The sequence below is a fragment of the Astatotilapia calliptera genome, chromosome 23, assembly GCF_900246225.1.
Source record: "Astatotilapia calliptera chromosome 23, fAstCal1.2, whole genome shotgun sequence".
Taxonomy (NCBI): domain Eukaryota; kingdom Metazoa; phylum Chordata; class Actinopteri; order Cichliformes; family Cichlidae; genus Astatotilapia; species Astatotilapia calliptera.
Genome location: NC_039323.1, coordinates 16,552,274 through 16,566,957, shown reverse-complemented (window position 1 = coordinate 16,566,957; position 14,684 = coordinate 16,552,274). Strand labels below are relative to the sequence as shown.

Sequence of the window (14,684 nt, the reverse complement as noted above, 5' to 3'; positions counted from 1 at the left end):
GGTCAGATGTTCTAAACAGTTGGCTATAATAATATCCCCTGAAATTAGCAGAAGTAGTCTGCAAGGTGGAATTCAGTGGAGTGCCACCTTGTGAACTTTTCTTAATGCTCAAAACAGCATTTTAACCAACAGCCAACTGGGTTTTTAATTTTCTGTTATGTACTTGTCCAAGAGAAATGTATTCTCTAACCATTTCGAAGTACTTCACCTCCTCATTACATTCCTAAATGTCCAGCGAACGCACAATCGATCCAATACCGGCTTCCAGTGACTGTATTTGTCAGTACTCCAATATCGGCATACACTGATGCATGGATTCATAAAAGGAAAAATATGCAGCACTAACATGATTTAATACCATTTAAAGGGACCTTCAAGACGGAGGAATGATTTCATATATTGTTGACCTTTTTTTCCCCTAACTGGCTTAACTTTTTGTTGCAGTTGTTAGCAAATTGCCGTGTTCTGTATTTGTGGTTATGATTGACTTTTATCAATAATTAAAACGGAAATAAATACTATCCTTGTAAAACTAAGACAGTTGATAAATTATGAAGCAATTTTGCTTTTTTCCAGTGGCCCACTGAATGATTTTGATTTTTTTCTTTTCTTCTTAAGCATTAATCACATTTTTTTTGATGTCTCTCTTTTTAGCCACATTAATGAGGACAAAAGGAAAACTGAAGGCCAGAAGCAAATCTTTGATGTTGTTTATGAAGTTGATGGTTGTCCTGTAAGTTTGAAGATTGCTGCTGTTTACCTGTGTGTGATTGCTACACTCATTTTAGTGCAGATTGTGTACTAATTCATTTCTATGCAAAAATATTTTTTTAAAAAAATTGTGACGGTGAACGTCTGTCTTCTAGTTTTCCTCCAGAAGGCAGGCCCTAACCACTAAACAGACCAGGCAGTCAATTTCAGTCATGTGGAGAGGAACAATAGTATTTGTACTTTTGCAGTTAAAATGTAGTTGTTTTATAATGCATCCTAATGTTTTGGGAAGTGGGTTTGTAAGAATAATAATAATTTAACATTTTAAAGGGACTCGAGAGAAACCAAAAATAAACCACTGGCAAGTCTAAATAACCTGTAAGTGCAAATGGGACCTTGACAGTTTGTCTTCGTCTGTGTCAGGCCTGTGATTGGCTGCCTGTCTACGGCTACTACCATCTAAACTATGAGCTAGTTGAGCTGTTGGACATGCCTGCCTCCCTCTTTAACATGCACTCACCATTTTTCTCTTCACCTTCTTGCTACTTATTGTGCTTTCTCTTTCCAGGCCAACCTGCTGTCCTCCCATCGTAGCCTCGTTTACCGAGTAGAAACCATTGCTCTGGGAGATCAGCCATGTGACCGTGGTGAAAATGTCACATTGTTCCTCTTCAATGACTGTCTTGAGGTGAAAATGCATCAACACACGATTAAAGTTTTGGTCATTCAAAGACCCAGATTCACACTTATTAACCCCTGAACCCACTGTCAGTGTAAAGGTTACCTTTATCACACCAGATCTGAAACCTAGGCTGTATTTAAATCTACCTTTGGGCTTAATTAAAAATGTATAAACATTTCTTCATATTTATATGTTGTTAGGTAAAGCTCTTTCGCAGCTAAATTAATAATTTCAGTTCAGGTTTATTTATATAGCACCAAATCATAATAACAGTTGCTTCAAGGCACTTTGCATTGTAAGGTAAAGATCCTACAATAGTACAAAGACAACTGACAAAACCCCTATGAGCAAGTGCTTCGGCGACACTGGGAAGGAAAATATAGGAATATATTGCCACCTGTTGCTTTGGCATGTTCCTAGCAGCGTTTTGCTTCATTTTTGCATTTACGTGTGGACGGGATTATTTTTTTTAAAATGAAAACGGAAAATCTCAGTTTTCAAAAATACCCGTGGACGTAGCCTCAGATGCAGACATTACCATTTCTTTTGTCTGTTTTTTTGGACTTATATGAACCTACTTGAGACAATAGGGTGACAGTGGAGTTTGAAATTGATACCGTAGGTGTTTCTACTAGGGGCAGCACTGGCAGCAGTCGGTATTTTTAATTGGGTAATTACTCCCTGTTAAAACACTTATTGTAAGTGTTGGTCTGCTATTGTGATTAAGAATAAGCAAATGATACATTAATAGTAATCGGTGCAGAAGTCATGGTCTTTCAGCTGTAATGCGTGGTTTAAAGTTACATAGTCATAGTATGATGCAGATTCTTTGTCACACAGGGGGCCGGCTAGATATACTTTTGCTGTTAGTGGTGTTTTCCATCTGTGACTTTAGTCTTGTCATATTCTTTTCAGAATTCTCCTAAAATATCCCTTGCACCCAAGATTGCTTATCTGGCCTTGTATATGTTGAGCTGTTATGTTTCCCAACAAAAATGATAAAGATAAAAAGAAGCTAAAGGCTTCAGAGGTTTTGGGAGAGTCTCTCAGCGTGTCTCAGAATATGCTGTGCAAGTCTCTTGCCAAAACAGGAATGTGCAGTCTATCACTGCTGACACAAAGTGTGTGTGTTAATTAGCAGTGGGTCAGCATGGGAACATGGCAGGCAATCATGAAAGAGACGAGGTTAGCGGCTGCGCTGATTCAGAAGTGTCAGTGACGCCTCCTAATGAGCCTGTCTGTGTGTGTTCAGCAGCTACACTGTGTGTGTTTTAATATATAGAATGGCCATTGTCATGGGTGGCCTCACTACTCTCTATCATCAGCAGCCATTGATTAACTCTTGACCTGGAATGTTGCGTTGTATTTTATCCTCTCCCACATCTCCCTCCTTTCTTCTCTGCCTCTTCTATCTTCCTTCTCATCTCCTAATTAACGTGACATTAATGAGTTGCATCGTTTACCTCTATGAAGGCATCATTGATTTATTGCCAAGCAATCGATAGCAACTTCACCCACATACTGCAAAATGCACCCACACTCAAGGGATGTTACTTTGAAGTTGACTTTCACACTTACCTGCAAAGTTGGTGTCTGCATCTCTACAGATTGCAAGGAAGCGACACAAGGTGATCAATACGTTCAAGAGTCCGCTGGGACAGACGAGACCACCGCCCCCCCTGAAACACATAGCATTAATGCCGCTGTCTCAGATTCGACGAGTGCTGGACTTGCAAGACACAGAAGGTAAAATTGGCAAAATACACAGTTGCATCTTAACATTTCATCTACAAGTCATCTCAGTGTCCATATGATCAGTCGTAAGTGGAGCAGAAGATTAAATAATTTCATTTCTAAGTTGTATTTTTGAAAAATCCTGTATTGTGCTTGATAAAATTTTAAAGAAACTGTCAGCTTCCAACTAACTGAAAATGTTAGTTATCTTTAATTAATTAATGTAATTTGTTGTTTTTCCCTCAAACAGTCCATCTGAATAATCACAGCTTCTGTTTGTTGTTATAATCAATTTCCTTCATTTGCTTTTAAGAGAGTACTTTGTTTACTTGCACTGCAGCTAAAGAAGGACACCCTGGCTGTAGAAGTACAGAGCTAACTAACTTTAGAAGATATCCACTCAGTCTGTCTGACTTGGACGCTGAAGCCTCATTAGATGAACTTTTGAATATTCTTTTGCACAAGATGACTCTGGCTTCTGTAACCCATCACCCCCAGCAGTCTTAAGTGTTACCATCATTTCTTCCTGCTCATCTCTTTTCAACAGTTTCTTCTCCCATCTCCTCTTCCCACACACTCCCTTGATCTTCCTTTTTTCTTTCTTATATCTTTCTCTTCTCACCGCCTGATTTCTTTTTTCTTTTTTTAAACCCTCTTACTTTTGTCACTGTTAATTATCTTCCCTCTTGCACCGTCACTGTCTGTCCTGGTCTCACTCTTTCAATTCCTCCCTTCAGAGTGTGTGAATGCATTCGCCTTGGTGGTTCGCCCTCCGACTGAACAGGAGAACTTGTTGTTCAGCTTCCAACTGGCGGGAGAGGAAACTGTTAAAAGCGCCTGGCTGCGAACACTTTGCCGCCATGTAGCCAACACCATCTGCAGGGCTGATGCGGTGAGAAGCAGCACACTCGTACATAAAGAGAAAGAAAGCAATGGAGGACATTTTTTGTTCGAATGTATTTGTTTCATACATTTGTATATGAGAAGACAGGGCATGTTTATGACATGCGGTTAGATGTGGGAATGCATATCGTAGTTATTGTTCATGGAAACAAAAATGAGAAATTACATAAAAGATTAAGTTATTTAGTGCTTGTGGAAAATGGTAGAAATCAGACTTCTCTGGTGTTGATTAAGCTCATGCATTGTTGAGCTCACTGGAAGATGTTAATTTGAGATGCTGCAGTTTGCAGAGTACTCAGCAGGGGGCGATGTTGGCATCTGTTCTGCCTAAACGGCACACAGCTGCATTCCTAATGCTTTTTTCACTGGGTCAGAGCTGCAATGTGAATACCAATGAGAGGACTTCAGTTTGTTAAAAAGCCCACTGCAGGGTAAGGGAGAGAAGGAAATAAAGACTGTGTTAATCCTCCTCCACATACCAGCCTACTAGTTCGACAACAGAGTAAAATGTATCCATCTGTACTGATTACTTGAATTGCACTCTTCAGGTCATGATTTACTATACTGAGTTTGGATCTTTTTTTATTTATTTATTTTTGTATTTTGTCATCTTGTCTTGCAAACAGGAAGACTTTATTCAGTGTACAGACCCAGACTCACTGCAGGTCAGCACCAAGGATATGGACAGCACCTTGAGCAAAGCCTCCAGGGCCATCAAGAAAACCTCTAAAAAGGTAAAGGTCGAAGAAGTGGCTTTTAATAAGGAACCCTTCCAATATTGACCCCTAAATATTAATGATTTTAGTGGTATTGTAAAGCGCTTTGGGTGCCTTAAAAAGCGCTATATAAATCCAATCCATTATCATTATTATTATTATCATTAATATTTGGTGGAAGGCTCCAAAAATTGACTCAGCGGGAGGAAAGAGATGGGCAACATGAGTATAAAACCTTGCATTCTTAGCAATTTTTATTTATTTATTTACTTTTTTGGATGTTCTAAAGAGTAAAGTAGGTGTGATGGAAATAGAAAGGGCTAAGAAAAAGACAGCAGCACGATGCAAAAACCGTGCAACTCGTTTCCCTCTCTGATGTCACACCTGCTTTTGTGGAAGATTTTCTTCTGCTGATGCCCTGCATGTTTGAACCTATAGCTCAGGGAGTTTTCTCTAGCTGCAAAGCTTCAGAAGCAGGTTGATCAGAAAGTGCCAGAAATGGTCCAATAAAAATCAAAAAACATACCTACTTCATCTCAATCACCTGTACTGTTGTTAATATGGCTGGTAGTAACCTGGAAGTCCCTTACACGTCTCCTTGCACTTCTGTAGTGTGTGCTGGATTTATTCCAGGGTGTCAAAATGGTCATTTTTCAACTTGATTTTTATTTTTCAGAAATGGATGAAAAGCTTGTTTTGGCCAAAATAAAAAAGTTAGTTTGAAAAAGAAGCTTACGTCTGCAGTCATGTTTGATTGAACTGCAAAGTAATAGCATTGTGGATACTGGAAGGCCTTCTAGAGTTATCTGAAAACAGTTGGTGTGCTGGGATCTGTCTGAACGTGTCTGAGTAGATGATCTTGAATGGGAGGTTGTCAGTTATTGTTTATCTGTTAGTCCAGGTTCTATATACTAATTTATGTTAGTTTTGACACAGTATATGATAATGATTTAACAAATTGAACAAAATGTAAATCAAAGAACACCAAATTACCAGATGTTGACTAAATGCCTGCTCATTAGATGAGCAATGGTTTTTGTTGTGGGCACTTCTTGTCATAAGTGTTTTTGTAATTATTGAGGCCTTTGCCCTTTTTAAAAAAATGAAATGTGATCATTTAACAGACCGTACTTGATAATGACAGCTTTTACATATTTGTACCCATGCTCTGCCTGGTACAGATGCTTCAATGCCAGAAAAACTGCACACAGGTTTTTTTCACTGCGTTTGGAAGAAATAGATCCTCTAGTTATGCAGGTGGCTTCAGCAGTGATGGACACTAAGAGCAAATGCAAAATGAGCTACAGCTACAGATACTCAAAATGAAGTGGCTGAAAATAGAACCTGTTGAATGCAAAAATATCATGCGGCGCCTATGACAAAGATGAAGAGCAGGTGTTCTAGAAGTGTTAGTTTTCATGGTGCAACAAGTGGACAAAAGTGGAGCTTTGTTTTTTTTTTTTCTTTTACCATTACAAATATGACAGAGACCTGCCAACAAAACTGAAATTATTGACGTTTCGTGTGTGTGTGTGTGTGTGTGTGTGTGTGTGTGTGTGTGTGTGTGTGTGTGTGTGTGTGTGTGTGTGTGTGTGTGTGTGTGTGTGTGTGTGTGTGTGTGTGTGTGTGTGTGTGTGTGTGTGTGTGTGTGTGTGTGTGTGCACTAGGTGACAAGAGCGTTTTCTTTCACCAAGACCCCAAAGCGTGTGATCCAGAGGGCTTTCATGGCCAACAGTCCTTCAGATGAGAAAAGCCAGAGGCTGAGCTGTGAAAACCGCGTCGGCAGCAGCACCACGTTGGCTGTAAGTTCATTTATCTATATGGCGTTATTAAGTCTGGTACTAGCTAACACAAGGTGTATTAATGATGTAGCCAAACTGAGATCATCTAATTTCTTGTATTATAATACTCACATTCACCGTCTGTATAACTCAGTTACTACATTTTGGTGTGTGTACGTGTGTGCTAAATGATGAAAGTGATGGATACTAAGAGGTTGTCCGTCTCTAACAATCTATCTGTCCACCTGTTCCTTATTGCTTTTCTGTTTTCTCCATCTCTCTCCCTTTGCTGAGAATCAGGTAATTGATCTCTCCATCAGACCCATCCAATTGGTGTCAGTTACTTTCATCTAACTTGATTAGAAAGCAGAAAAAGGGCTCGCGGTCTTAAATGTGCTGCGACTTTCTTCTCTTTGGCAAAGAAAAATAGTCCTATAATCTTCTTTCTTGTTTTCCTTTTTGTGCGCGTTTCAGTGGTTAATTTAATCGTAATGTATTCTAAAACCCTTGAGTGTGTAGTATTGGTACAACATTATCACATTTTTACCTTTTTGATAAGTATCTCGGGTAACATGCCTCTTTTTAATGGTATATGCATGTAAATGCAGACTGCAGAGTAATCCATGGGTAAATGCTCAAAGCTTATCGAGTCAGATTAATGGCAGTATGCAGAGTTCCTCTTGTAAACAGCAAGTGAAAAAGATTTTAGAAACTAGACAAAATATAACTTTTGCTGCTGGCTTATGAGGACTAGAGATTTATATGTCATTATTTTATTTATTTATTTATTTATTTTACTATTTTTTTAATCCGATGGAGTTTCTTTCCTGTAACCCCATAAATTATTTTCAATAGTGGCTAAGAATAGTTTTTTGTGCGAGGTGTTGAATGTTATCTTTCTGACTGAACAAAAAAAAAACAAGCAAAGCTAGTATTTGCACATTGTGTAGTTAGAAGAGATTAGGATTTAGTGACTTCTACCAGAAGTTGGCATTGCAGATTGCAGCTAAGTGAACTCGCCTCAAGGTCCCAGTATACCTGCCTTGCTGGTTGCTTTGCACACCGCCAGTAATGCTATTGCACAGCCGCATGCTCACTGTTGTGCTGCAGTATTCTCCTGAATAATGGGTGTCAGAGAAAACCTCTTCGTCAGTGCTGATAAATGGAAGAAATCACAATTGGAAGCAAAAGAGTTGCTTAGGGGGGTTTGTGTGAGGTTTTGTCTTTCCCCCCACAAAGTCTCATCTTTTCAAACTGTTGCAAGTTTGAAAAGGTGAATCTCTGAGCTTGTATGTCATATGTCAACCCATATGTCATTAAAATGGCAAGAAAACCGACACAAATGTATGGTAGCGCCATAGGTTATAGAAATTGAGAGGTGCTTGGGTGACAGGTGGTGGATGTGGGATCAGTTTGACGTCAACTTTGTCGTACAGTGTCATTCGCACTGTACGATGCAGCATGGCAGGTATAATGGGGCCCTTGCCTTTCCAGGCATATAGGAAAACTCATCTGTTCTGTAATGTAGAACCACTATGATACTACATGGTAGGATTTGCCTTCAGATGATTATACACTAATGAAAACATGATTATTTTCCATTTCTGCCAGTTCATCCACAAAGAAATCCTATAAACAGCCTTCAGTTACTGTACTGATCTGTGTTTCCTTGTAATGTTTTAGCTCGTCTGTTTTCTTGCCGTCCCCCCCCTTCATTAAATGTAAAACCCTGCTCCGTTTGTTTCTCCCTTTTGTTATGTACTTTAGATGCCTCGCGCTGCCTCAACATTCAGTTTGAATGATTCTACCAAAAGCAGTGCCGTGGTGCAGCGCTCTAACTCTCTGGACCACCCTCCAATCAGATTCAACATCCCTGATCGTATGCGAACCCCCTGCACTCCCCCCAAAAATCCTGTCCCCAAAATTGCTTCTGAGTTGAGCCAAGACCCCTAGCTTAATGCTTGCTCTGTCACCAGAAAATCTAAGCCCATTTTTAATGATTCTTTATTTAATCAACCAGCACTAACTCATTCCAGCCTCCCTGTTTCCTGGGAGTCGTCCTGTTTAAATCCTCCCACCTCTGCTTCTACTTCAGCTGTCCAAAACTCCACACAGCTCAACTCTAAACATTCCCGATCCAAATCTCGACTACATTTGTCCAGACCGCTGCCCTCTGTAGGATTCTAAGCAAGCTCCCCAGGTCCTCAACCTTTTAATGCCAAACGTAGGGGCTTTCCTGAGTCATGCAGAAATCCTCAAGTTCCCATGGATCCACAGAAGGCTGTCGTGACCAGTCCTTGCAAAGAGACTCTGCTTTAAATGATCGCTGAGCTTTGTCCTGGAGTTTGACGTGAGCAGACATTATTGTTGTTGTTGTCCACTTTCAGTCTCGGGTGCACCAATTCATTTTCCATTTTAAACTAATCCTCATTAAACTGTCTTGGCACATTTGCCTTTTTAATATCAGAGTATCACTGGTGCATTTCTAGTCCCAAATCAACTCCTTAGAAGCTGAGACCCTGCAAAATGAAAAATACAAATAAAAGATTTGCTCCACAGCCCAAGTCGGATCGACACAGACGAGATTCCATCAGTTTGCGTATAATGCTTCTCTCCACTGGAGATTGGTATAGGTGTAAAGGGTGGAGATTTTAAGGGTTGATTTGGAGTAATTTTTCTGACGAATTTCTTAGATTACAGAGTGGTGGTGGTGTTGGTGGTGGATGGGAATATTCACCAGGTGGTGTACAGTGTACATGTTAGTAATGAGCAGGGGTCACGAAGAGCTGGGACTGTCATTCCAGATTGATACCTCTTATTTTGGGGGAGAGATTTAGATGTGAAGTCTTGATTTCACAAACAGATTGTTTCATTTTGCATTGAGCCAACTCATGAATATTAAAAAGGAATGATTCAGTTACCGTTACAACTATAAGACAGGATGATTTGTCTCTTATCGATCTTTGTTTTGATCAAAGCCGTTCTTTTTAGTGCCACTTGAAGAAAATATCAAGAATAAAAATCAAAATGTCAAAGTCTTCAGTTTTTGTATGCAGTGAGCTTTGTGTATTTGGGCTAGTTTACACACAAACATGACACTAAAATTAAAATGTCAATGTATTCACAATGTCAGTGTGACTTTTTATGTGAGCTTTAGTGTTTAGTGGCAGGTCAACTGTTATCTGTAATACATTTTAACCACATGTGATGCCTGAGTCACTAGGCACACAATGCCTCATATTAGCTGAAGCCATTTAAGGACCAGTATGAAGGATTTTTGTGGCATTGAGGTTGCAGACACTCGTGGTGTTGCCCTTACCTGATGCCCCTTTTTTCTGGCACATATTCTACAGAACTCGATTAAAATGCACCGTTTCGTCTCTGGTTTGTGTTTGTGCTTTGTTTTGGGGTTTTGTTTTTTCTTACATGGGCATTTTGCTCAGTCACAAATTGTCAGGTGGGAAAGAATTGCAAATCAAGTGAGAATTGCACTGATGCAAAAGGAGAATTCCTTGATAATGATACCAGCTTTTTATAGAAAGTGTTGTTTTGATTAGGTGCACTTAAAAAAAAAAAAAAAAAAAACACCCATCGCATCTTAAATGCAGGCATCATGTAGATAATGATACATGTGTGGCAACATTCCTGCATAGGCAACCCAAAAGCAATGAGCAGGGTTTTTGTTTTTGTTTTGTTTTTTTCCTTGAATCTGCCATCATTGTTTTGCTAGAGCTGAAATGAGAAACTATAGATACAACAATAGTAGCTGTTGTCGAGTGTATTCAAGAAGTGTCTCTTCTGGATCAAGAAGAAACAACTTTATCGACAAAGAAAGCAAAATGTAGACACATTTGTACCTTAACAGAAAGCTTGAAATACTTAAGTTTTCACAGGGAAAACTGACTTATAGGCTTGAAATATTTTTGAATTCATTGTTTTGGTTCTCACCATTATCATACTACTTGTAGTGATCAAACTAATCAAACTAAAACTTGAAGAAGTCTTGATTCTTGAAACTTCAACTGCCCTCACAGATTGGGATAACAAAAAAAGCTTCTGTATCACTGTTATGATGAACTCTGCTTAATTTATTCCAATAAGAGACACATCTATGCAAACTGTAATGTTTAGAGTAAAAATGCTTTGTATGACACTGGCGCTATATCACTGTAAATAGGCGTAAATCTACTGATGTGCATTTTCACACAGGGTATTTGGAAAAACTGTGGCTCTGATGAAATGCTTATAAAGAGCACTTGCCATGTGTGTAAAAGCCAGGTGGAAAGCTGCTGAAGTGTGATTGCATTGGCAAAGGTTGCACATCTCAATTAGTTTGGTGCCAGGTTTGGACTGAAAGGCATAGAGACTTGAGTAACAATGTTTGTCTCTTTGCATTCAGTAATTAAAATGAGGCTGCACCACATAAACTAAACTTTGTACTTGGTGCATACGCGTACGCACTGACTCACATTCCCAGTCTTAACTCTGAGTCAAGCTTGAGTATACAATGCCTTTAGAAAGTATTTTAAGTACGTCTTTGCAGGCGTTGTTTAAATTAAAATTGATTTAAAAGTTGTTAAATACCAGTGTTGATCACCAGTCTACATCCAGCAAAATGTATATGAGTCTGTGAAAAGCATTTTGCAACAAAGAGAAATTGCTTTAAGAACACAAATTTTAGAAGAAACACACTCTGTCTGGTGCTTAAACATATTAAATAGAATATATGTGAAACGATGAGGAAAAATAAGATGATTGTCTAGTAAAATGTTTGAGAACTCCAGAACAGACAAGTCTACATCACCTGGCCTTATACCATCTATCAGTGATTACCTCTGTAAGAGATTCTATGAAGTACTTGCTTGGGATTCTGCATACTTAATGTGAATGATAAATTTAAGAATTTACAATATTGTTTTCAAACTGTTGCTGTGGATTAATGGGCAAACATAGAATTTATATCAACTTCATTATATCAGATTAAGAACTATGCATTCAAAAACTGAGAGAACCTGAATATTTTCTGAATTCAAAGATAACACAAGTAAACACAAAATGCAGTTTATATATAAAGGTGTTTATTAAATATTTATTATATATTTATTAAAAGAGAAAAAAAAACCTAAGCCTGTATGGCCTGTGTGGAAAAAGTGATAACCCCCTAAACCTAATAACGGAAGTGTTTGATAACTGATGATTCTTTTAGCACTGTGGAGCAATGTTGGCTCACTCGTCTTTGCAGAATTGTTGGAGTTGTGCCACATTGGATGGTTTTTGAGCATGAACTGCCTTTTTAAGGTCATGTCACAGCATCTCAATCGGATTCGGGACAGGATTTTGACTAGGCCACTCCAAAGTCTTCAATTTGTTTTTCTTAAGCCATTCAGGGGTGGACGTGCTGGTGTTTTTCGGATCCTTGACCTGCTGCAGGACCCAAGTGCGTTTTCAGCTTAAAGTCATGAACAGATGGCTGGATACTCTTGTTCTCGATGTTTTGGTAGACAGCAGATTTCACGGTTCCATTTACCACAGCAAGTCAAGGTCCAAACAACCCCAGACCATCAAACTACCACAGTCGCCATATTTTATGGTTTATATGATGTTCTGTGTCTGAAATACTTGACCTCTTGGATGAGTCGTCATCCAAGAGATCATGAGTGGTAAACCTGGGAAGGTCTGTTACTTTGTTAGTTTGTTCCTGAATCTCCTGGGATTGTGACATGATGTCTGGCTTTTGATGATCTTTTGGTCTACTCCACTTTGTCAGGCAGGTCTGATTTAAGTGATTTCTTGATTGACAACAGGTGTGGCAGTAATCAGGCGTTTGGGTGGCTAGAGAAGTTGAACTCGGCTTTCCAAAGACGTGATACACCACTGTCAACTTTTCACACAGGGCAGTGTAGGTTTGGATTTTTCCCCCCTTAATAATAAACATTTTCATTTAGAAACTGCATTTTGTGTTTACTTCTGTTACCTTTGTCTAATATTTGGATTTGTTTGATCTGAAACATTTAAGTGTGACAAACATACAAACTGTACATGTAAGCGGTTGTAAGCTGTTTAATTATCCAAATTGCAATTTCTGCAATATTTTCAGTTTATTAGAGCTTATTGCTTTGTTTATGTCAGCTTTCAGTGATTATGTAGTGATTTCATTGTACACTTGTAACAATGAGTGTAAAGTAATTGTAATCAGGAAAACAAATGCAAGCAGTCAGATAATCAACAGATTATCTAAATTACCTTAGTGGGAGGTGAAACATTAAATTGCCATTTAATTGTGGGAAAGGTTAAATATCCAATTGATACAGATCTTCATTCATATTTATGAGTACCCAAATACAAAGTCTAATAATAAACATTTCAAACTGCCTTCTCAAAAAAGAAAAAACTTGGTACCTGCAAGAATTGATTTCTTCATATTTGAATAAAAACTAAGGTGATTACCACCTCTTGCAGAGCTAATAATCATACTGAAAGCACCGTGGAGGCTACTTGGGCAGTTGAAAAACCCAGTTACTAATAACTGCTTGCCCTTCCCTTTCTTGTCTTTTAGTTTGATTGGTTAGATTGTCGTTGTCAAGATCTTCAAAATTATTCAGGTGCTTCTGGTCTTGTGGTTAGACACTTCACTCCCATCCTCTTGGACTGCATCTGGGGATGGTCCTTGTTCTGCGCTGAAAATCAACTGCAGTTTGGAGATTCAAGGATTTTCTGAAGTCATAGATCAACAGACTCGAGGGCTATTTTGTTTTTTATTTTCCCTTCTGTAGACGTCTGTACTGTGGGATGTGTTTTTGAAACTGAAGGAGTCACCTCCTGCCTACGATTAGACTGGATTTAATAATGCACTTGCTTACTGGCTTCACTTTTCAGGCCCTTTAACGCCTTTTGTGGTTTGTTTGTTGTTGTTTTGGTTTTTTTTAGTTTGTTTTTAAATGGACAGTAAGGGCAAGTGCAATATTTGGTCATCTTTCCCCCTCACCCCCAACAGCCAGTTCTGGCAGATGACTTGTCCCTCTTTGAGTCTAGTTCTGCCAAACGCTCTTCCTTTCTGCTGTTGCCAACAGATCGGTTCTGTTTCTAATATTTTAGCATTTTCTTCATATAGAGCACCTTGAGGTGTCTGCTGTTAAGGTACTATATAAATAATGTTGACTGTGTACAAACACATAATAGGTAAAACTGCCATTCTCATATTCCCTTGCTGAAACCTATTTTTCCAAGTTGTATGAAATACCTCCACCCATATTAGATTTTTCTTGTAGCAGATCCAGTTTCCTATATGATAACAAGCTCAGTTACAAACATAAATATAGAAAGTAGTGTTTCAAGAAACCTGAATCACTCTTTAACAGGGATGTTGTGTATTAACATATAACTAACTATAAGTACTTTTTCTTCCATGTCTGTCATTTTCTTTTAAAAAATAAATAAATCTCTCTTCCATTTACAGGCACACCACTCACCCTCCATGGTCCATCTGCCTACCATGTTTGAGAGGAAGTATCACACATTCAGTCGTTCCACCACCCACCTCTTCTGAAATGCTTCTGTTTGAAGGCACCAGCAGGAGTCATTGCTAGCCTTTTCCACCTCGTTTTCCTTGACTGACACTAACAGCAAGATTTGACCACATAGGTCGATTTGCATAAAGTTAAAGCTACCTGTAAATACGACAAACTTATATTTGTCCAAACCGGTGCTTCAGGCTTACACAGATTTAGCCTATCCAGAAGAAATGGCTTTAAGCCATCATAATGCACTGAATGTAGGGACTTACTGATATTTGCCAGTATCAGAACTGTCCTGCAGCTGTCTGTGGCTTCCCATCTGAAATATGAGCAGCAGTGGGGGCAAGCTGGTCATAATTTTTATGCTTTATCCAGCTAATATTAGTCATTTGCTGCGAACTTCCAGGACTTCCTTTCTTTTTCCAAACTCACAATGTTTGAATTGAGACTGCATCACTAGGGCCTAACTGGAACGGTACTGTGCCATGTTTGTGTTTGATAGCCACTGCTTTGGTCAAGTTTGACTTAATTTAAAAAATATGAAGGACAAATTTTTAGTTTTTCTTGACATTTTCTGTGTGTGTTTGTGTACTAGTTACATTTTCAGTGTTTCTGTTTCCCTATTCAGCTTCCTGATTTCTAA

General features: G+C 38.8%; 1 protein-coding gene across 6 annotated transcripts in view; it reads left to right on the top strand.

The window, feature by feature from the left end:
• Positions 1 to 14,616, top strand: part of ect2 (epithelial cell transforming 2) — a 37,994-nt gene extending 23,378 nt beyond the window's left edge. For 3 of the 6 annotated variants that reach the window (XR_003271161.1, XR_003271160.1, XR_003271162.1), the window contains 8 exons: positions 655 to 733; positions 1,280 to 1,399; positions 3,001 to 3,139; positions 3,865 to 4,019; positions 4,657 to 4,764; positions 6,414 to 6,548; positions 8,295 to 8,877; positions 13,984 to 14,047. Coding sequence is in view for 3 of the 6 variants with exons in the window: in XM_026158161.1 (XP_026013946.1) it covers positions 655 to 733; positions 1,280 to 1,399; positions 3,001 to 3,139; positions 3,865 to 4,019; positions 4,657 to 4,764; positions 6,414 to 6,548; positions 13,984 to 14,073 (826 nt within the window). In the remaining 3 variants the exon portion in view is untranslated. Of the gene's footprint in view, positions 1 to 654; positions 734 to 1,279; positions 1,400 to 3,000; positions 3,140 to 3,864; positions 4,020 to 4,656; positions 4,765 to 6,413; positions 6,549 to 8,294; positions 8,878 to 13,983 lie in introns of all 6 variants that reach the window. The other 3 variants (XM_026158161.1, XM_026158163.1, XM_026158162.1) reach the window with 1 other exon arrangement.
• Positions 14,617 to 14,684: the final 68 nt, after the last annotated feature.